At 29.6% G+C, this 23,750-nt stretch overlaps 1 protein-coding gene across 6 annotated transcripts; it reads left to right on the forward strand.

Moving 5' to 3' along the window:
* The first annotated feature begins 435 nt into the window (after positions 1-435).
* On the forward strand, positions 436-18,498 carry LOC130892022 (probable E3 ubiquitin-protein ligase HERC4). Of its 6 annotated transcripts, none has more exons than XM_057797201.1 (18): positions 436-583; positions 1,071-1,357; positions 2,853-3,089; positions 3,220-3,399; positions 3,494-3,711; positions 5,184-5,433; positions 5,627-5,961; positions 6,022-6,204; positions 7,379-7,492; positions 7,547-7,720; positions 8,607-8,693; positions 9,019-9,198; positions 9,303-9,480; positions 9,693-9,785; positions 10,832-11,021; positions 12,180-12,383; positions 13,369-13,504; positions 14,169-18,498. In XM_057797201.1, exons 2-18 carry the CDS (start codon positions 1,132-1,134, stop codon positions 14,319-14,321), a joined length of 3,138 nt encoding a protein of 1,045 aa, XP_057653184.1. In that variant the 5' UTR covers positions 436-583; positions 1,071-1,131; the 3' UTR covers positions 14,322-18,498. The 6 variants fall into 6 exon arrangements, with proteins under 6 accessions (XP_057653184.1, XP_057653181.1, XP_057653180.1 ...); XM_057797198.1 differs by having other exon boundaries at positions 487-583; positions 1,071-1,372; XM_057797197.1 differs by lacking the exon at positions 436-583 and adding an exon at positions 686-961 and having other exon boundaries at positions 1,053-1,372.
* The last annotated feature ends 5,252 nt before the right edge of the window (positions 18,499-23,750 follow it).

The raw sequence follows: 23,750 nt of genomic DNA on the forward strand, positions 1-23,750 counted from the left end.
ATTTCAAGCAGTGGTGCTTTGTAGACATATTCGACTGATCGTTTCTCTTTTTTCTTATTCTATTTTTCATTCTGATGATATAGAAAAATAAACGCAATTGATCACTTTTAGATAATGACTGTCTATTATATTTTATCCAGCAGCAGGTCGTTGTTTCAATTTCATCCCAAAGCAATATTTGATGCGCAAATAGAAGCCGCTGTTTATCCCAGAATTATTAAATTCAAGAAAAATATTTCAAATATTTAAAACCGTAAAATGGAAAACCAATGACTATAATTTGTTGTTTTGAATCAGTTCTTTTTTACTTTATATCAATTAACTTTTATTTACTCCTAGACAATAAACCCTGAACATTGAATTATCTAATAATTACATTTATTCTAATTTTTAACGAAACGTTTTGAAGTTTGCGGTCAAACAAAAGCGAACTTTAGCATTAAATAAACAGTTGTGGTACATCATTATGTACATATTTTAATTAATAGTGAGAACGCATGATTTATACAGGACATCGTCTTTATTTCCATTGTTAAAAACAATCCAACAAACACCTACATATTATTTATTATTTAATATAAAGGTATGAATAAATATTTATATTTCTGATAAAGGAAGATAGCAAACATGGTTATTTTTATCTATTATTTGTTGATCTCATTTTTATACAGATTTTATTACTAAATTGAAACATTTCATAGATTTTTCATTATGTCTAAAACTCATAATATTATGATCCATAGATAAGCTAAAATGTGATTTATCTATGGTATAGTGTAAACGAATGTTCGAGATTAACATTTGCACGCCGCATTAAATGTCAACTAGGTCTAGTGCGATGTATATTGATTTTTGAAGTCTTATAACCTCTATCGTTTGTCATGTTTTATTTCTATTTAAATCATTTCATTTGAAAGTTGGTTAAATCGAAAGTGAATTGACATGAGATAAAAACAAAAAGGTAAAACCCTATGTTATCTGTTCAATCTAGTACATCTATATTATATGTAAAACCAACAAACAACAAAAAGAATGTTCTAGATTGGTTATAGGTATTTATATGCTTTCAGACAAACAAAACAAGACATGAAAATTGTGACGAGTCTTAGTTAACCAGCAATAGAACAGAAAATGTACGGTTGGGGAAGTACCATTAATGGAGAATTGGGTTTGGGTGGTGTAGAAGAGGAGCATATTTTAGCACCAACAAATTTAGATTGGTATTTAGCTAATACTGTGGTGAAAGCTGCTTTGGGTAACTATCACACACTTCTCCTTACTAAAGATGGAAAAGTGTATTCTTGTGGTAGCAATGATTACGGACAACTGGGACATAATCAAACTAGGAAGAGGCCACGTATGTCTTTATTTAGTATGTGACCATTTTGCTTTTTGGGTTTTGTATATGTGAATCATTCTACACATCATCCCATTTCAAAAACATACCTCACATATTTCATAATATAGATAACAATACTACATCATTTCCTTGAACAATTGTAGCTATTATTATAAAATGCATTGAAACAATATTGGTATTATTATTCTGCTAATGTAAAATAAGTTTCATTGTCCAATATTGACAAGATTTATTCATCCATTCATAAATTTTTATATCTCCACACTAATTCTCCAACATGCTTTAATAGTTACAGGAAATTTTCTATATATATTGCACCATTAAGTTATATTAAAACTATTTCGAATTAAAAAACGTAATTTTTTCTCAGATTTATAACTCAAATTTGCTAAAAATTGATCTTTTACATAGGAGATTGGGAAGTATTGGAGATAATCTAAGATACAATGAACAAGTATCACAATTCTACAAAACCAAATATAACTAATTCACAATTTGATCCCTGAAGATGGTAACACATTTATCATTGATAGTTTAGTTTAAATGGTTGATCATCATAAAATTACTATAACCAAATTTCATACAGTATGGAAAAAAAATTATTGAACGAAGGAATATCAGTGTAAAATATTCAATCATCTTAAGTAATTATAATTTAATGAAGTTTCAATAAAAAATTGTGGATAACTTATAAAAACTTAATGGTTCCACTGATTCTCACTAGACTTTACCAAAGTGCAGTGAGAATGTGTGAACTAAGATTGACTTGTTTACTGTTAAATCTACCATTTAGAGAGATGATTATAATTCCTGCAATAAACATGAAGTTGAAAATTAATTGGAAAACAATCTTAATAAATTCTTCATGTCCAGACCTACCAAATCACTAGATTTATCTTCAAAAATTTTTTTCTTCAGGATTTTCTTAAACAAAATGTGTGCAATATATGTGTAATAGATTTGGATATTATCTAGCTCACAGGGTTGGATTGTTTGAATCCTCATTGAAAAAGGATTTGATTTTATTCATCTCCATTTCCAGTCAATTGTGACAGAAGATCAAAATTCATTTTTGTCGACTTGGTTTACAATACCTGCTAATGAAAGTACAGAAAAAAAGTAAGGTGTCAGGATTGGAGTGGGAATACAATGGAACAGTTGAGTTTATGGTGATAAATGGTAAATAAAGTTGGTCAGTGATTTTTTATTGATAGCCTTATGTTCCATAAAAGATTTTCCAACACTTCATATACAAATTTACCATAATACTTTTCCAGTATTTTTCGTTAACCGTTTCCTAGTACTGAGTTGAAATAACATTTTCCAATGTGCTAAATTTTGTTCAGGAAATAAGCATGAATGTACATTCATTGTGTTGCATTGTAGAATATGTTTAACCACCTGCATACATTGTTACACTACCAATTCAAACTAATTGCGGTTAAAATTATAATCACTTGAGTTAATTTATAATAATCCCATGTTATTGTAGAACCTGTGTCTGCTCTCGATGCACATCATATAATAGATGTTAAATGTGGTTCCCTACATTCTATGGCCTTGAATCAATGGGGTCAAGTGTTTTCATGGGGCTCAAATTTTTGTGGGCAGCTTGGACATGGTACTGAACAAGATCAATACGAAATTCCGAAACCTATAAAGGCTCTAGCATCCTACAATATTGTTCAGATACATTGTGGACAAAGACATTCTATAGCATTAGCTAGTAGTAAGTTCGTATTTATTTGCAAGTATAAATCATATACACATTCCATTCTTTCATAAATTTGATTATTAAGTAGCTATAAGTTGTTTGGTCTTTTCATGTGTAGTACATACATTAGTAAAATATCTTTTAGGTGGAGAAATATTAACATGGGGTGCAAACAATTTTGGGCAATTGGGCTTAGGATTCACATCTCAGGTAGAAAATATACCAAGACTGTTGACTTCGTTACAAGGAGTTCCAATACATTTAGTAACTTGTGGTGCTAATCACACTTTCGCTCTCTCCAAATCTGGTGCTGTATATGGTTGGGGTAAGTATTTGGTTTAGAAAAAAATAAATGATATCTATATCCCAAAGAAATGAATCTAAATCTATTGAAGAACATTTTTCCTCACTTATTTTAGGAAAAAATACCTGTGGTCAGTTAGGACTCAATTGTGTAGACAATAAAATATTTCCTGCCCAGCTTCGGACACTTAGGAATATTAGAGTTAGGTATATAGCGTGTGGAGACGAATTTTCCATGTTTTTAACATTAGATGGGGGTGTTTTGACATGTGGAGCTGGTATGTTTGGTCAACTTGGACATGGATCCGTTTCTAACGAAATTTTACCAAGACAGGTCAGTTAGTTGTCTTTACAATATATTTTCACCTTGGTATTACAACTTGCTTCGAAGATGGTTACTTTTTTAAGTATTTCATTGTAATAAATAAGAGTGAAGAAGTTACTCTATTTGATATAGTCATTTGAAAATATATTTGATAAAAATATATATATATATATATAATACTTAGAACTCTCTATTGGAATCCTACTGATCAATTCATGTTAAATTTAGTAAATAAGTTCTAAATACATAATATAATAATAATTACATTCAAATATCCATTGTTTTAAAGGGATTTTTTTTCAAAATTACACCCCAACAAATTTAACTTATAATCTGGCATTGGGTTGAAATTAAGCTTTAGATTCCTTTTAATGGTTTAATTTTGTAACTATCTAATATATCTACCTGAAATAGTTATTTTTTATCATCTTCGCCAATATCATAATATCTATAAAACAGTAGTATTCTTCAAAGTGCTGGAGTCAACAGAGGTCTAGGTGCAAACACTTTTGATCTTATCTTATTATAACATATCTGAAAATAAGTTTTACTCTGAAATTGAAATCGAGGACTCTATGTTATCTATTTACTGTATAATTTTTTATTTATTTTCTTTTTGAAGTCCTGACTTGCATCAGTCACACAGCCTTTACCTTTTCTTCAATTCTTTCCCATCTCTTGGAATCTTCTTAATTCTGTCTAAATCGACGCCACATGGGATCTTATTGTACTTTCTCTATTCAATTATGCATGCAGTACTTGCACCTAGACCTCTGTTGACCCCAGCACTTTGAAGAATACTACTGTTTTATAGATATCATTTGGACTAGGAAGGACATAGTTGATTATAATGTTCTCTTTGTCAAATCAGTCTAGATTTTGTCTATTTGACAATGATCGACGTGTATGAGTATACAGAAGAATTAATGATAGCTTTGTTTAACGTTTCATATAATCAAAGTATGGTGGTGCTCCTTTTGTAGGAAATTTGTTTTTCATGCATAAAATGCTGTAATATCACACGAATTATCTAAAGCCAATTATATCACTAACAAACCATCCCGTCTTCAAGAGACTTTTTGTTATTTAATTGATAGTAATTTAGAAGCTTTATTGTACCTGCTTCATAATTTACACAAACAATTTCTAAGATTCCTTTAAATATGGAATTATAATAAAATAATTTGAAGCTAGATTATCTTGAGCTTTAATTGGGGCTAGATGAGGAAATATGCACCACTAAAGACTCCTTTTCATACATTTTTAGTTAAATTTTTATATTTTCTACGATAATGATTTAAATTAAAAAAAAACAATTAGTTATAAAATTTAATACCAGCATTCCTGATAGGAATTGTCATTAAAATTTATTGCATTATTTTTTTAAGAAAAAGAAATCAAGATTATGAGTTGATTTTGCTGGAGGTTATGTGCCAGAAATTTTATATATAATTAAAATATATCTATTCCCAAACTTTCAGATTATAGAATTAATGGGCTCTACCATAACCCAAATAGCATGTGGTAAACAGCATTCGTTAGCTCTTGTACCATCTCGTGGTAGAGTTTATAGTTTTGGTATAGGTGGTTGCGGACAATTAGGTTTAAGGAAAACCACGAGTGCCTTAACCCCTCAGGTGGTTTTAGGGCCTTGGGTGTCTCCCAGCGGTATGTCTCTGGTTCCAATGAGTAATGATGTTAAAAATTTGGTCATTCATAAAATTTTTGCCGGTAGGTATTTTTATACATGTTTAGTATTATTCATAAAATTTTCCATATAATATTTACAATAATTGATACCAATTCCTATATTATATTATTCCATGTTTATGATACTTTTTGAGTTTTATTGATAATGAGAAATTTTTGACAATTGTTAATTTAGGACTTTTTCTTGAATTAAATTGATTGTTTATTGTTTCAGGTGGTCACCATTGCTTTGTATCTGTGATAAAAAAAGATAGCAAAGTGCCTCCATTTGATTTACGTGATTTAGATCCTGCAACTCAAATAATTACTCTTACTTTTGATTATTTAAAAAATATCTTAAGGATATCTGCTAAAGCCACAGTTGATCATGATGTATGGACACACTTAGAAACTGCATTTAAAAGTTTGGCGTGTATAAATGGTTCATTTTTATTAGAAAATGATGCACATTACTATTGTAGCAGTAAACATCACGGAGTTGATATGGAGACCACCGAAGCTGCCTTTTCATTGATAGGAAAAATCGAGAATAAGAGTATTACAGATTTGGTAAGGTATAGTTTTAAAAATAAAATATTTATTTTCAAATCGTCATCGAATTTCTTTAAGATATGGAATAGTATAATAGACAATATAATCCCAAGTTTGAAATCATCTCCTCCAGATGTGGAGGCTCTTAGGATATATCTCACTTTACCACTGTACCACGAATTTAATAACCCCAAACAGCACCTACAGTTACATAAACCTTTCGCAAATGCTGTACTTCAGTTAGTGACACCAGCTTCCAAGGTGAGATATAACATGTACATATTTTGATTTGGGTGTTACCTTTTCTGAGAAATATAACTTAAATTTCAAACACTATTAACAGATGTAAAAACTGATAATGTTTATTGAATAATTTTTTTATGAAATAGTATCATTAACTTTGTATGTACATTTCATATATATCAATAACAATGATTTATTAATGTATAAAATGAAACTACAATTTTTTAGTTCACGTTAAACATATAATATGGTGCAACATTTTTTTATACTATTAAATCTGTAATTATCGTCAGTTTGAAACCCATTTTGTAATTCACAGGGTATTATCATTGTTTCTCTGATCGCTATAAGGTTATCAACATAAATAAAATCATCTGTTTCAAAAATAAATAAATCTTGGGTTATTTGAGCGAAAGAACTTTCTTATTGTACATGATCTTAAATAGTTAGCTATAGCTATTTGTGTAAGTTTTGCCTATGTTTCTAATATCATCAGATGGCATTGTAAAACTTTTGTGTTTATTATTCTCAAATTTTTCTTTTAACACATAGCATACTGTTAGATTTTAAATATCTTACTGCACCTTGTTAAATAGATTGCAGTAGAGATGTAACATACAAGAATACAAATTTAACGCAAACAGTCAGATGAGTAGGACAATTAATGATCAAAACTAGAACTTTCTTCCTACAATTCATTGAGGAAAAAGTATGTTTTCAAAGTATATTGGTTTCTTATGTTTGTCAATAACTATAAATTTCCTTTTACAGTGTCCTATCCATTAGTATAGTCTAAGATATTGTTTCTCAAGAACAACAATGTTGATTTACTGTATCTATATGTAATTTGTTCCTAAGAATTATATAATTATTTTAATAATCAATTATTATATTGAATGTTGTGGATGGTAGTTAACAATTTGAACACGTTTAACTTCAGACTATTTCCAAATTCCGTTCACATCCATTATCCACATCTGCACGTGTTCAAATTGCTTACAATATTGTTGAGCTAGTTTAATGTAGTCCTTCAATAAGGTATGTTAAGATAAGGTGGTCTTATAGCATAGCTGGGACCTTTCAAAACGATGTCATAAAGGTTTTGACTATAATTATCAATTTTTTATAATTCATCTGTAATAGTCCATATTTGATTACAGTTTACTTATTTCATATATTTAATTCATTGTAGGTAGTGTCTGGTTGGTTGAGAATGATGACCATTGATTACTTTGAGCGTTTAGTGAATATATTCAAATCAGTGGCGAGCTTTATTTTAAGGAATCAACAAATACCAGAAGGAAGAGTAGGTCTAATGTTATTAAAACATTCAAATAACTGAAATAGTGTTATTTTTTAGACTGCTTTTTATGATCCTAGTCTTGTGGCTATGTTGGACTTGCTCACCTTCTTAAACAAAGTTAATCATAGTGTAGAAGGTTTGAAAGTACCCTATGATACTTTCCATATGAATGATCTTTCAGAATACTTAGATGTGAAATTAGACTACGTTTATTGGCTTCAGGATAAAGGGGTGAGTAGTTAAAGCTTGTAGATTATGAAATGAAACTGCTTCACAATAAAGTTATTTTTTTCTACTCATCTTTGTTTCACCTTCAGAATAATACCATAATAACTGCTAATTTCCAGTAGAAATATGATTTAATTCAAAATTATGTGGCATGAGATGCATTTCAAAGAAAAAAAAATAATTTTTATCTATATTAAACAATAAAGGATCAGAAATACTATTCTGAGGAGTTTGGTGTAAAATTAGTGTTATTCTGAAACTTTGTTGGTTACTTATATAAGATTCAAACCAATTCATAATCACTCTATATTTGGAGTGCTCCAGCTTGAGGTTCATGTATGCACTCCGGCACATTTTTGATTGAGAGATTTTTGTTGAGATGGAATTGTGGCATTTTTGGAATTGAAAGGCTTGAAGATGATGATGATGATGAACCTAAAATCTTAAATCAATTTAATTCAATCTGCCCGTTGTAAATTCTAGTAGAAAGACATAATAAATTATAATAAATATAAATGTTCCATTTCCAGTTCACAGTTTGAGTACTGTTACGTTTGTTGGTTATTTAATTAATGAATCAAACGTTTCAGTTTTGCTTCAATTTTATTTATACTATGTACAATTGGATTATGAATCATAAATTCACATCTGGTCAACACAAGCCAAAGACAAATTTTGCTGAACTCGTTTCCACTATACTAAAAACAAGTGGGAATCCAGTGAAACAGTTGAATTTTTTTATAATATAGTGCAACATTCTTTTGAAATTTATACAATATGTTATTATAGTTGTCAAGTCTTCATTTTATAATTATCAACACAGTATTTTTTAAATTTTTATCAATTTAAGGTAAGTTCAAGTTAATTGAATTTTTATTCTAATTTTTAGACAGGACGACTTTTTCTATGTAACTATTCATTTGTTTTTGATGCCAATGCCAAATTACAATTATTAGAAACTGATCAAGCCATGCAGGTATGTTCACTACTGAAATAATTACACTAAGAAATCGCTCATTTTTGTTTTCATTAAAGTAGATTAGTAACATTTTCTATTCATTTTAATTCTCATCTACAAAAAAATGCAATAAAAATTAAATTCAAAGATTTAATGATTAAACTACTGGTAATTTATGGTTATGGAAATTGGTTTAGGTAAAAAAAGAACAAAACTTAAATGGAACAATTATAATACTTGAAATAATTATATATATATATATATATATATATATATATATATATATATATATATATATATATATAGTTCCATTTATTAATTTGTAAAACATTAATTTTTATAGATGCAAAAAGCAATGTCAGAAGCCGCCGAAAGAGCAGTTATTGCGATGTTATTGGCCCCACAGACTAGACATGCTATTAACAGTTATTTAGTATTGAATGTAACAAGAGAGAATATTGTCGACGACGCTCTAAGAGAGCTTAGTGAGGTCGACCCTCACGATCTAAAAAAACCTTTGAGAGTAAGTTTTTGTTATCTTCGAATCATTATTTCGTTTCATTGAAACACTGCATTCTTTTAGTTGTGTCCTTCAAAAAAATATTTCCTTGTCTTTACTTATTTAAGGTGAAATTTGCTGGCGAAGAGGCTGAAGATGCGGGAGGCGTTACCAAAGAGTTCTTTTTATTATTACTAAGGCAAATTTTAGATCCAAAATATGGAATGTTTCAAGAATATGAAGAAACTAGAGCTATATGGTTTTCTGAAACTAGTTTCGAAGATAATTCTGTATACTTTCTTATAGGTAAGTAATTCAGCTTAATGGACGTATCTCAAAATATTTTTTTTACTTTTAACAATTATATGGAAAATGTATTAAAATGTGTAAAAATCCAAACTATCTTCATTCTAATTCTGTAGCTTATAATTCAGTAAGATTGTTTGAAGTTGGTACTATAAAAAAATAGTTTTTAATTAATTCTACTTGTATGAATAATAATGGTCTGTTCATTTTAGGAATGATTCTAGGTCTGGCTATATACAATTTTACCATAATAGACATTCCTTTTCCATTAGCCCTATATAAAAAATTACTAGGAGAACCAATTGGTAAGTGATGTGACTGATTAATGACCCCTATTAAAAAACAGTCAGCCTTTAATATTCGTCTTTCATATAGGTCATGTATTATCAAATTAATATTTCAACTACACAATCAATTACAGCTTGATAGCATCTGGGCATGCTTAGGATCTCATTTCTGATTTCACAGCAATTTATATTTTAATGAGCTTAAGAGGTAGATAATTTAAATTTTAAGATTAATTTAATAGCGCTTTTAACCAACTATCAAAGTCAGGGTAATTAACTGACTATATCATCGCTTAGATTTTGATATCCAAAGTAATTTTGAACCTACGCGAGCGAGCATTTTATGTGTAAAGAAACCATTTTCTCTTACCAAGGGAATAGCACAACTTGTGGTTCTGATACATTAGCAAGGTACTTGCGAGCATTAAGATGGCATCCTCAATAAGCATCATATATTAATGCAATCTCATACAATTACTACTTTGCTTCCATTTGCATACCTATTGTTTGCTCTGTATACTAAGATACGTGGATCATTGCCAAAAAGGCAAAATCTAGGTTCATTTGAGAACATTACATTCGCCTCCTCCAATCCTAATGTTATGTAGCAAACTATTGTTGTACTTTTCGATCTGTTGGTGTCAACAGAGGTTCAGTTGCAAGCCCTATTACGAACCTTTGAGTCATTTTTATTGATAGCACTACACAAAATCTTGGTGAAGTGAAGAATATGTAATTGCATCAACACATAAGCGTCTCATTGAATATTTGCATCATTTGTACTCCCTGAGATGAGATTAACAGTTTGGGAAAAGTAAGGGTTTAAACTTTTAATAAAGGTACAGAGCGAGATTGAGTTTATTTGGACAAAATGATTTCCAAATCAACCATTTTTTGCAATTTTTCAAATAAACATATTTTGCACATTATTTCATTAAATATTTTATCCAAATTACAAATTTTGTTGGGGAATGCATTTTCTTCAACAATTTTTCAAATCTTTAACAGCACTATATTTCGATTTTCTGAATGTATAATCTAAAATTAGGTTTTATTTGTAATAGGACTTGCTGATCTCAAGGGATTATCACCTACACTAGCGAATTCGCTGCAGAGCCTTCTAGATTATAAAGAAGATGATTTGCAAGACGTTTTTTCTCTGTATTTTGATTTGACCAGAAACATTTTCGGTCAAACAGAAACTAAACTCTTAAAACCTGGTGGATCAGATATTCCAGTAACTCAAGAAAACAAGTATGTACCTGTTTTAAAACATCTGTTTGCATAATTTAAGAAATTATATATATATATATATATATATATATATATATATATATATATATATATATATATATATATATATATATATATATATATATATATATATATATTGGATAAGTTAAACTTTTTTGTCAAGTCCTTTGCAAAATACAAAGATCCGATTGGTCAAACCCAATACAGTTCTTTGTCAATCAAAAAATGAAGAAACAAAATTATCTGTTTGTTCTATTATGAGGGCCTAAATTTATATCAAGAATATCATTAATTGTACTAAGATGTTACGTTATTGCTTGACCCTTGCTCCATAACATTTTAGCTATAATATCATCCCAAATTTCTTCTAGTCTGTCTTGGTCTTCCATACTCTGTTATCTTCTGTTCGATCCTGGTTGTCTCACCAACTCGGTTATATTTTTTCAAGGTAATCTATAATTGGCTTTATTTTTAGCCCTGCTCTCTAATGTACATATATGTTCTTTCTTGCCTAGTAAATGACTTCTCTCAAATCTCTTATTACTATTACATTGCTGTATTTGACTTTCATTTTCCTTGTTTTACTTCCATATTTGACCATTGGCATACAAAGTTGTGAGAATACTGTCATTTACGTTTTTTTTTAAATATGCTTATTTCTAAATTACATGTCTTCATGACTTTTACTATATTATAGCCACAAGATATTTGAAAATTTGTCTTGCTACTCTATGCTCATTTTTTATTGTTGTTGGTTTTCATGCCAAGTTTCTTAATAATTTCCTATTACTTCAAAATGTTCCAAATTATTTTTGCTTGCTCTTATTGAAGCCTTTTTCTGTGTCTCGTCAAAGTGATTAAACCGTTTTTTTACAGAGTTTTTTTTTCGCTATTATTTATTTGGTCATAAAATGTGATCTATCTATATGCAATCCTCTGTATGGTTTTATTTGTTTTTTTTTGCTTTTTTTTTTCTAACATATAATATCTGAAACACTGTGTTTATCATTGTTAAGCTCTTGTAATTATTAAAATCAATCAGATCTCCTGATTTGTGTATGGGTAATATTATTTGTTGTCAATTTTTTGGTATTTTATTTTTTCATTTTCTAATTAGTTAATTCTAAAAATGAATGAAATGATTATTTTCTGTTTTAGGCATGAATATGTTGATCTATACGTAAATTATATTTTCAATGAAAGTGTAAAAGATCAGTATGAAGCATTCCATAAAGGTTTCATGAACGTCTGTGAGGGTAGAGTACTGAAACTATTTCATTCTCATGAGTTGATGGCAGTAGTCATTGGTAATGAAAACTATGATTGGCATGCTTTAGAAGAAGTCGCTGAATATAAAAATGGGTAAATAATACTTTTCTCTATATCTTGATGTCTTAACAATTGATAATAATGCTAAAAATATTGGAAATATTCATTTTTCACTTAAACTGTCAAAACTACTTCTTGGAATACCAAGTTTCGACTTGATTCTGCCTTTTTCAAATTTTATCAGTATATAAAATACAAATTTTCGAAAAAAAAACTTGAAGAACAGTAAGGTGCAATGCTTATAATACTTTTCGGATGTAAATAATTTGTGAAATCTCAGATAAAATACAGTAAAAAGGATACATAATATGTTACCCAAACTCAAGTTATTGGTTATGGAAGTTTGGAAAAGGTGCATTCAAATGGCCCAAACAATCTCAATCTCCATAAATAATGTAAAAAATCTAATTTAGATTAAAATATTGGTATTTCTGGAAACCTGTAAGTGGATTGTGAATGACCCTGATTGCTTTTACTTAAATTATAATTACAATAAAAAAACAATAATAAAAAGGTACAAAAATTGCAGATACATGTTAACATTTCTGAATATTATATGCTAATGTTCTCTATGTTTGTAAGAATCGTCAACTCGACTCTTGCCACACTCCAGTGTAAAATTTAGTCAAAATTTATCTGCACAACACCAGCGTTCTATAGACGTTGATGCTCTTAAATATAAGATAAAGGAAGTTTTATACTTCTAACTAAATCAAATATCACTCATCTTTCTTCCATATGTCTCCATAACATTCAAACTAATAAAAATAATACGTAGTTTCACTATTGTTTTTGTAGCTAATAGAAGTTGAAAAATATTTTAGTTTCAAAGAAACTAATCATCTTTTGTTAAGTACTAATTGGAATACATTTTCAAGTATGAATTCCTCATACAAATTTGTAAATTTATAAAGAACCGATTTAATAAGCTGATGTCATACTGTACATTGTAAAGGTTATGGTTTTATAAGTCATATAGCTATTATTATATTATATTATATTTTATGTTTTATTCCAGATATAAATCTTCTGATAAAACCATCAGATGGTTTTGGGAGGTTATCCATGAAATGTCATTAGCAGATAAGAAAAAATTTCTATTGTTCCTGACTGGTAGTTACAGAATTCCGATTCAAGGAATGAAAGGAATAAAGGTATGCTTAAAACTAACCTTAAAATTTTTTATGAAAAAAATTTGTTATAATCTTGTTATATAACATATCAACAAAATGTATTGTAAGTATATCAATTCTCTCGTGATATTTAGTGGGTATTGGGCCCTTATCATGCTTTTATTGGATGCATTTGATTAATTAGGCCATAATTTCAATAGCTATTTAAAATTTTGACATATGCACTCTCTCAAAATACTAACTCTATATGTAGATAACATTGAATATTGAATCTAGAGATCTGCATTTGAATATTTTTTAACAAAGTCCTTAATTTGAATCAATATGTAATCAACTGTACTGTTAACTACAAACATCACAATAATTGTTCTAAATCTTCTATTTTTCTTTCACATTCTCAGATATTGGATTAAGATTTTTCTCTTTTTGTCCCTATATCCTATATTTGGTCTATCCTTCCTTTGTTGATCTGCTCTCATTTCAATGAAATGTTCATATTAATTTAACAATTTACTGTGTATTTCTTTTGTTTCTCTACTTTTCTTATATTTTAATTATTTTCCTTGCTCCACTTATTTCTTTTCTTTTATTTTCATTCTGTTGTCTCATCTTTCCTCCCATTTGTCTAATTTTCTTTTGCATATATGTTCTCTAGTCTAGTTTTGTATGAATGTTTTTTTTTTAGATTTATATCCAACCCACAAATGACGAGAAGTTCTTACCAGTAGCTCATACATGTTTCAACTTATTAGATTTGCCAAGATATAAAACAAAGGAACGCCTCAAGTACAAACTAATGCAAGCAATTCAACAAACTGAGGGTTTTTCTCTAGTTTAATTTCACGTTTAACATTAAACTATAAAAAAATGGAAAGCAGCATTTTTTAAAATGATCCAATTAAATAAAATCATTTAAATTATATCCAATAATCATTTGATAACAGTTACTAGCTTTTTCACAAATTTCAAAAAACACAAAGAACTAGTGAATTTGTAATAGATGTTGTCACAGAACTGATGTATGAAATTTGTGTCTCGATTATTAATTTGAATTGGCAACTTTTCAAACATATCAGTCAACTGATTCATACAAGCCCTTTTTTCTTGTAATATGTTACTTCTTGAATTTTTCTAATGTTCCTCTGTCGTTAAATGTTTATTGGATGCAAGTTGTTTCATGTGTCAGAATCGGTTGAATTGTACTTTTTTCCTGGATCTTAAATACTGTATAAGGAGCTAATACCATCTATGACAACAGAAATGCCCAATTTTGTAAGTATTTATGCATATATAGACGCTCAATCAATCAATAGACGCTCATTTGAGTGGGCTCTTGTTGACAAAGCAGATTTTTCTGCTTCCATTATTTGTATTCCATTCATCATATAATAATATTTGGAAAAGAAAATAAAAACTTATTCGCTCAAAATTATATTGATATGTTTTTAGAATACCTTAAAATAACTTCAAATCACTTTCAAATTTATTTATTTGGATTGTTAGAAATAACTCATGCATGAATCGTTATATCAATACTTTTTTTTATTATTAAGAGTACCCTGAAATTTTTGTTAAATAAGAACCAAGCAAACTCTGAATATGGAAATAAAACTATTCTATTTTTTAAAAAGACTATAGTATTGTTTTGTATCCGAGAATACATATGCATTATAAACAACCAACAGTTTTGAAGTAATTTGTAAATAATATTCAAAAACAGTCAACTCAATAGAACTGAAAATTGGTATTATCCTCTTAGAGCTGACCATGCCCATCTTGATTCGGGAAAACAATAATATTTGAAAAGCAAAAATTCAAATAGAATATTATCCTTTTTTCATTTTATTGAGAAAATGAGGCTTTTGTCTTAAGAGGTAATGAGCAGGTGGAATACTTATTTGTTCCACGTGAAACGTATTAATGGAATTAAATAAGATAGGATAGTATCTGAAATAAGACAAATTCTGTTTTTTAAACTAGCTATCTCTAACAAAATGAAAAAAAGTTTTTTTTAATTTATAATGCGGATAATAACCTTTTTGAAACAGGATTATACTCTATTTGATTGTAATAAAAAAGAACCTACAGAAGTAAACCTGAATTTTATCCATAAATCTAACAAACGATATAAGAGATCAAGCAAAAGAAACTAAACAACTAGTCCTCCATCCTCCTCATTACAGTCACAGTCTTGTGAATCATCCTCACATTCGGTATGGAAAATTTCACTTGGTTCATTGACCAGGAAAATAACAGCAACGTCTGTGAATTTTTAATTTAATTTAATTTAATTCCTGGGAATAGGTAAACTATTCAAATTTTTTTGAACTAACGTCATGTCGATAGTTTGACTGTTTTTATTCTAACCAAGCCCAGTCTGTCTTCTAAAAATTATCCGCTTTTATATCTATAAACTTTATACAGTGCTTTGCAATCTTGAATCAACCAATCTTCACTAAGTAGTTTTACTGTACCAATTTCATCGTAGATTTTTATATATTCTTGAACATTAAGCAGTGTTTCATACTTTTTTAGTCATTTTTTAAGTCTTTCAAAGACCCTATCAGCTAGTAAAATTGAGTGCCCTCTTACTGGGAAGGTTACTCTTATTTCTTGAAGAGAAAGAGTGGCATCATTCATCAGCCATAGAGCTAATGAATACATTACTTAAGAATTTTTATTTTGGCCCGCATATCCGTCGGTAAATAAACGAGGAACTCTACAGCCAGGATTTATATTACTTCCTAGAAGTGAGTTTCTTGATCGGTTATGCGGAAATTACAAAAGGATAATTGTCTTAACTAATAAGCTTCACCAATTGGCAATTTGGGAAGATTTTGCACTTGTTGGAGATCGAAACAAAACACCTGTGAGTCCGATTCTTTTCGCTTCATTAATATATAAAATTGTTTTGCCCTTAATTTGTGAATACGCAATTTAGTTAAAATAGTAATTTTCTTGGTAGGATTACAATATTTGAGCTAATTTTTTTTCAAAAGCAAAAACTGCATACATCTGAAGCTTGGCATTCGAAAGCTATGTTGAAGTTTTTTGAAAATGTTAATAAAATCTGTATAGAACCTTCCCATCTTAGTCAATTGCGGAATTGTATGTTTTCCAAAGCCTCGTGATATTGAACTTGAGGGTAAATAGAGTCTCCTTGTCTATTATAGTGGCTCACCTATAAATTCAATCACTCTATTCCGTTCTCTATTTGCTTTAATATCCTTTTCCTAATATTACAGTAGGTGTAATTGTATGCAGTCGTTTCAAGAAATTCAGAAAGATTTTAAAATCATTTTTTGTCACATTTTATAGGTGTCATCTTAGAGGAGCCCTGACTCTACAAAAATAAGATACTTTGCGATCTTAAACGATCTTTTTCGTGCAGCAATAATGTCTTGGTTAGGTTACATACATTTATATGTTGGTCCGTCATGTTTACATGGTCTCTTAAAATTTTCTAAATTAGGAAAATGATCCAGATATCTAAAATAACACGGTAACTAACTTCTTAACTTTGATTAAACACATTAATTAATGACCTACCTCAATTGCTTTGTTTTTTTGTCATTTTTTAACATTTCTACATCTCTTTCTGTTACCCTGATTAGCATTACTGACAACAACTTCTTCAAAATCCAAACTTGCCACTCAAAAAATAAATATATTTCACTAAATCCGCTAGAAAACAAGTTGTGAACAACACTGGAGTGATAAACATACGTTTGTGAATAAAAATCTTTTTGAACCTGCATCCGATTTCTGATTGGAAAAACAAAGGTAAATTAAGTTCGGTCTGAACCAAATTGCACGTGTGAATAAAATTTCATGAAATATTTTTATGAATAATAATTAATCTGAACTAAAAGCGACATTTTAACATAGATTTTAGAGGGGATAAAGAACAATTTGAATGATTTGCCGAAGTTGATTAAATTGAAATGCAACTTAGGTATGTATCGCCATCTGGAAGAGGAAACTATAAATTTTGGATAATGATCTTTTTTGTTCGTCATTTGTCCAATGGAGATAAGAAATATTGCCCTAACTATCCTACTACCTCTTATTTCAAATGTGTACAACTTATTCAATTACTTTTTTCTCTACAAAAAAAAGGAGCTTACAATTGTGTGAGTATTATTTCTCAAGTAGTAGTACTCTCTCCTTATTTATCACAATAAATCTGTGTAAATTCTCTATTTTTTTTTTTTGGAAGTTTCTTCGAAAGGCAAATGTAGCTGATTGGTTATGCACATCAGCCTTTGTTAAAATAAAAAATGTCATAATTGCTTGTGTTACTTAAAATACTACATTTAGGTTCTGAGGTAAATAATTTTTGAAAATAAATTACTATCTCTTCGATTTTGTTCATCATCATGTAAATCTTTTTCTTTTACTCTCGAGAGAACCATTTGTATTCCAATCAGCATCATTATTAAGCTTCGATGTTCTAAATCTCTAAATCCTTTTCTTCAGTATGTCCAATTATATTTCTTACCTATTCCATATCTATGGCTTTCAATAAAGTCTCTTGTTTCACTTCTATTGCACAGTATTCTTCCATTAAGATTTTGATTGTAATATTGAATTAGCTATCGTTTCCGTTTTACTTTTCACTGTATACTATGATTTCCATTTTCCAATATAAATTTATTTTGTTAGTGATCGTATTAGGTCCATAAATTACTTCAAAGTTGTTTTATTTACCTATTCTATTCAATATGCTACTTCGTCTTAAACCAAAATTGATAAAAAATACAATAATCTGAGATATATTTTCATAATTATAAGAAATACTCTCTTTAATATTATATAATTTTTGGTCTCAATAATTTTATTTATTGCACGATGGCAACCCCATATTTATAATTTAGAACAATAAAAAATTGATTATTGTTTTATATTTTATCTTGATGACAATTATTTGATGATGCCTACAATTTACCTATTTAATGATTGTGATGTGAAACTTTATACTTGTTGAAAATTGATCATTAAATTTTTTATATTTCTTCCAGTTTTTCATTTTTTATTTGACGGGGTGCAGAATACGAAGAGGAGATCACTGTATCTTCGTATGCTTCTATTAAAATCACTACATGATAATTAGTTATTAAAATGTATTTATAAAAAAAAATTAAAAGCTTTAGTTATACTGGTAGGTGATTCTATCGCTGCTTAAATCTTCTTCTGGTGCGCGGAACTCGTTGAATGTATTATATTTCAGTGGTTCTCTTCCCTCAAAATCTGTGTCTGCTGGCAGTTCTACAATCTGCGAATCCAATTCCTCTCTGTTCATCATTCAAAGTAAAAAAACATATGCCCTCCATTGCAGAAGGGGAATTCAGGTGAATCTCTTACCCATTGGGTGCAAATAACGCGCAAAATTGTGTAAGATAAAAACCTCCAAATTGAAAAAAAATCAGTAAAAGAGAATAAATGCATATGGGTCAACCCTAATACCGGGTAAACGCTCCTCTACTTCTAATCACTGCTCGCTCTCCCATTCTTCATAGTGACCTCTATGAATTAGTAGAAACTATGACTTCAAATCCTCTTTTTTAGATAGTCCTCATAGATGTTCTATAGGATTCATATCCGGACTGTTAGGTGGCCCCTCTAATAAAGGGATATTGACATCATGTAAATTGCCAATATCCTGTCTAACCACGTGGGGGTCAGCGTTGTTCTGCGTGAATAAAAAATTATGCCCAACAAACGGAGCAAAAGGCATTGCGTGTTCGACAATAATGTCGTCAAAGTATTATTGGGCATTCATAGACCTCGTACCTATAGGAACCAATTCCGTACGAGCATCGGACCAAATGTCTTCCCAAAACATTTAAGACCACCACGAAAAGACATTTTAGGAGAGATAATACATCTGGCAAACCTTCTTCTTTGCCTTCGACAGACACGCTCACGTCCCTATGGAGCTTTAAGTCTAACTCTAGTTTCATTGGAGAACAGAACCCGTTTCCAATCATTGATGGTCCAATTCTGATGTAGTCTTGAAAAATTTAATCTCAGAACTTTATGTTCTCTGGTAAACAAGGTTTTTTAAGGTAGTTTTCTGTTGCCTTACTTTTCTTCATGTAAACGTCTTCCAAACATTCGAGACGATATATCGATATTTCGAACATTCATTTTTAAGCAGATTTCTGGTGACCCTCCTCTATCATCAATTTGATTAGTGTAACGTTTTCCCCCTTGTCGTGGTCAACAGATTGCTTTTAACGCAAACTTTACATTAATTAGCACTTTTTAAGAAAATGTTCACATAGTTTTAGTCTAAAACGAGATTTAATACGAATTATTGTCAAAACAAGATTATGTGATATTAACTGTATTTAACTATATTACTCAAATAACAACTGTCACTCAAAAGAAGGTTCATGGTTTGCTTGTCGTACAGTAAGTAATCAATAAATAAAGAATATCGGGAAAAATTATGAGTGGTGCTTTAATTTTGTCAAGTTTTTCTGATTTTCTATATAATTTGATTACCACGATGACGAAAACTAGCATATACCATTTACAGTCATCCTAAAAGAAAAAATCTTTACCACGATGTTAATGACTGGCACTAATTAGGGATGTCCGATATGTACATCAATGTTATGGAGGGTAGAGGTAAGGAATACCCTCCCATATGGGAGCTTAGCTTAAAAACTGTCCGTTTGTAGAGTGTAAATTATAATTCAAAATTTGATCAGAATGGCGCTCCTGTCGGACGAGATATTATATTCTCCTTACGGCTACCTTCCGTAATCAATGTAACGAAAACATCGATATTTCTATTTGATACATCGGCATTATGCGATGTATCGAATGCTTAGAAATAAATTCGATACATCGATTAATTTTGTTGATATAACAATTGCCTATTATGAACATAGCAAAATTAAAATATGCGTTAAATATGAATGTGAAAACATAAAGTATTGCGCATATAATAAATCTATAATAATATGTACATATAAAATTGAACACTGAAACAAGTGACAACACTGTAAAAATATGCGCTTCCTGTACGGTAACAGTAAAAGCAATTGTTTCTTTGTGATTAGGTTGATCTTGTTTAGTAGGTATATTTTATTTTATAATATTTGAGTTATGTGTCTTTGATAGAGTACATTAGATTTAAACATCCTGCATTTTACTGAAAGGTAAGTTTGTATAAACATACATTTTTTTTTTAATTAAATAAATGCTAAAGAACTTTTCCTATATGTATTGCTTCGTATTTTCACTTCATTGATAATTACATAATGCGACGATGCTAGGCTTTAGTTTATTTCTTTAAACATTTAAGGTAGGAATTTCATTTAACATACTTTAATATACTTTCAGATGTCAATCTGGCTCCTACTAAAAAAAATATGGTCTGGAATTTCTTTGAAAAAATTGATGACAAATTTGGAAAATGCAAACTTTGCCAAAAAAATATTGAAATCAATTTGATGGGACATATAAGAAATTTTCATAAAATTGTTTATTTGCAAATGTTATGTGCAAGAAATCGAATACAATGAAGGATTAAAATCTTGTGTCTTATCAACAAAAAAACAAATATCAGGATCACAAACCGAAAATGCTACCTCCTACTTCCCGAGGGACATTTGAGGAAAATGCCCCTGTTTCAGGTGGAAATAGTAAGATCTACTTTTCAAGCAAAACTGAACAATCCAAGAATACTGATGCGAGAACATTTGGTGAAAGAAGTGATGACAAAGCAGAGATTCCAGTAAAACGTCAAAAACTAATGACAGATAGTTTTGAAGATATGTATGCCTTTACAGCAACAGGAAACAAAACGAGGAGATTCAATAATGCGATATTATTTATGATATGCAAAGACAACCAACCATTTAATATAGTTGACAATGGATGATTCACCCATTTATTTAAGTAGATAGACTATGACTAGATGTCTTGATGAAAAGTACGCCGTATTGACAAAATTTTACAAAGACAAGTAGTTAGAAGTTCAATACATAACAATGACAACTGATATTTGGTTAGACTCCATGCAAATATGTAGCTTCATTGGAGTTACATCACATTTTGGAACAAATAGGTATTGAAATCAATTCAGTAACATTAGGAGTTACATCACATTTTGGGACAAATAGGTATTGAAATCAATTCAGTAACATTAGGAGTTACATCACATTTTGGGACAAATAGGTATTGAAATCAATTCAGTAACATTAGGAGTTACATCACATTTTGGGACAAATAGGTATTGAAATCAATTCAGTAACATTAGGAGTTTATGAGCTAGATTCGAGACACACCTCTGAATATATAGACGATAAATTATTAAATACATGTAATGAGTGGGGCATTAAAAATGATCAAGTTTCTACAGTTATAACAGATAATGCTACAAATATGGTTAAGGCTATTGACATAGCATTTCGCAAACAAAAACATATCCCTTGCTCTGCTCATATCTTGAACTTGGTTGCCCAGTATATATATGAAGATTTACAAAACATTATATCTAAAATCTAAATCTATTTGAACTTGGCTTAAACAAAGTTGTGTTGCTAGCGATGAACTAAGAAAATCTCCAACAACACAAACAAAATCAATTCAAGATGTTTCCACGCGCTGGAACAGCACTTTTTATATGATAGATAAATTTTTGGAGTTACGGAGCTCTATAAATGACATTGTTATCCGACACAAATCTCCGCCGCGAATGCTCAGTGGTATGTAATTAAGTATAATCTCTGCAGTGTTTTCCGTGCTTCGGCACTTGGAAGCTGCTACGAAGGAAATTTCAGTGAAAAAATATACTACCAGTGGTAAAGTTATACTTATTGTGCTCTGCATTACTTCCAAAATTAAATCACTCCACGATTTAAAAAACTTCATTTCACTGATGCAATTGCATGCTCGAATGCAATACAAAGACTAAAGGAGTTGTTTAATAAATCACGCAACAAAAAGGCTATTTAATGGAATCAGATTCTTCAAATAGCTCAGACAGACCAGAAGATATCTTCGGTCTCTGGACTGATCACCACAAATAGGTCCTTATAAACTGGAAGAATAATACATCAGACGACAATTTTTCAGATGAAATTTCAGTTTATTGAAAAACTCCAGTTGGTACCTTAGGCAAATTAGTCTAAATGATTGTTTTCGAAAGCCGCACAAACTCTAAATAAATCAGCAAAGAAATAGACTTAAGGGTAAACGATTAAATAGAACCTTATTTTTACAAAGTTTAGAAAAAAATATTGGGATGTATAAATTATTTTTTATCTTGTTTCAACTTTATTGTGTGGATATTTATTAGAAAATAAACTTTTTTACTTAATATTTTTTATTTAACCAACAATTCGATGCTTCGTAAACATCGATATTTTCTCCCGATATATCGAAAAGAATCGATGCAATGTAAGGATGCATTACATCGGAAAAAAACATCGATGTATTTTTTCAGTGGACATCTCTAGCACTAATCAAAAAACAAGTAAATAACTGAACTTAGTAATTTCCGTAAAACAAAAGTTGGTGCTGCATCGATAAGGAGGGAGGTAAATATCCAAATTAATCTAATTTGTGTAAAATTAAATTGGACGTTAATTTATCTACACTTAAATGAGTTCAAATTGCTTAAAATTTCATGCGAAAGGAACGCAACAAATAAAATGTATCCAAATGAAAAAGCTCATAAAATTTGCCAGGTCGATATGTAAGTCAATTTATAGGAACACATTTATTTTTAACTTCAACTACAATAGTGAGATTGTAGCATTAATGCCAAGTGTCTGAAGTGCTCATATACTAATAGTTCAGTTATCATCGATTGTACTGAATAAAATATTGAAATTCCGCATAAGCTTGATAATGACATTGGATAATCAGGGGTGGACCTAATTATTGAGCATCATCCTATTACAAAAGACCCATAGCCATATACATAACATTGATTATTGTCTAGACGAATATTTAGTGAAATGGTGCATCCAGTTGAAATATTACTTAATACAATTTTAGGAACTTTCCAAATTGTTATAGATTTTTTTAATATTTCCATTCAATATCTGTGTCGTTAATAGAAAGTATATCATTATACTATAAAGTAAATTTTCATAAAGGATTGACAGAGTGATAAGCAAATAAACGAATTAGCATGTAGTCAATAAGTTAGTTAAGTTCGCGATTGTATATTTAGAGGAATGCAGTATTAATCCTTATCAACCAAAAAGTATTTCGTGTACATTGTTATAATCTTCACTATGAA

Source organism: Diorhabda carinulata, chromosome 3 (genome assembly GCF_026250575.1).
Source record: "Diorhabda carinulata isolate Delta chromosome 3, icDioCari1.1, whole genome shotgun sequence".
Taxonomy (NCBI): domain Eukaryota; kingdom Metazoa; phylum Arthropoda; class Insecta; order Coleoptera; family Chrysomelidae; genus Diorhabda; species Diorhabda carinulata.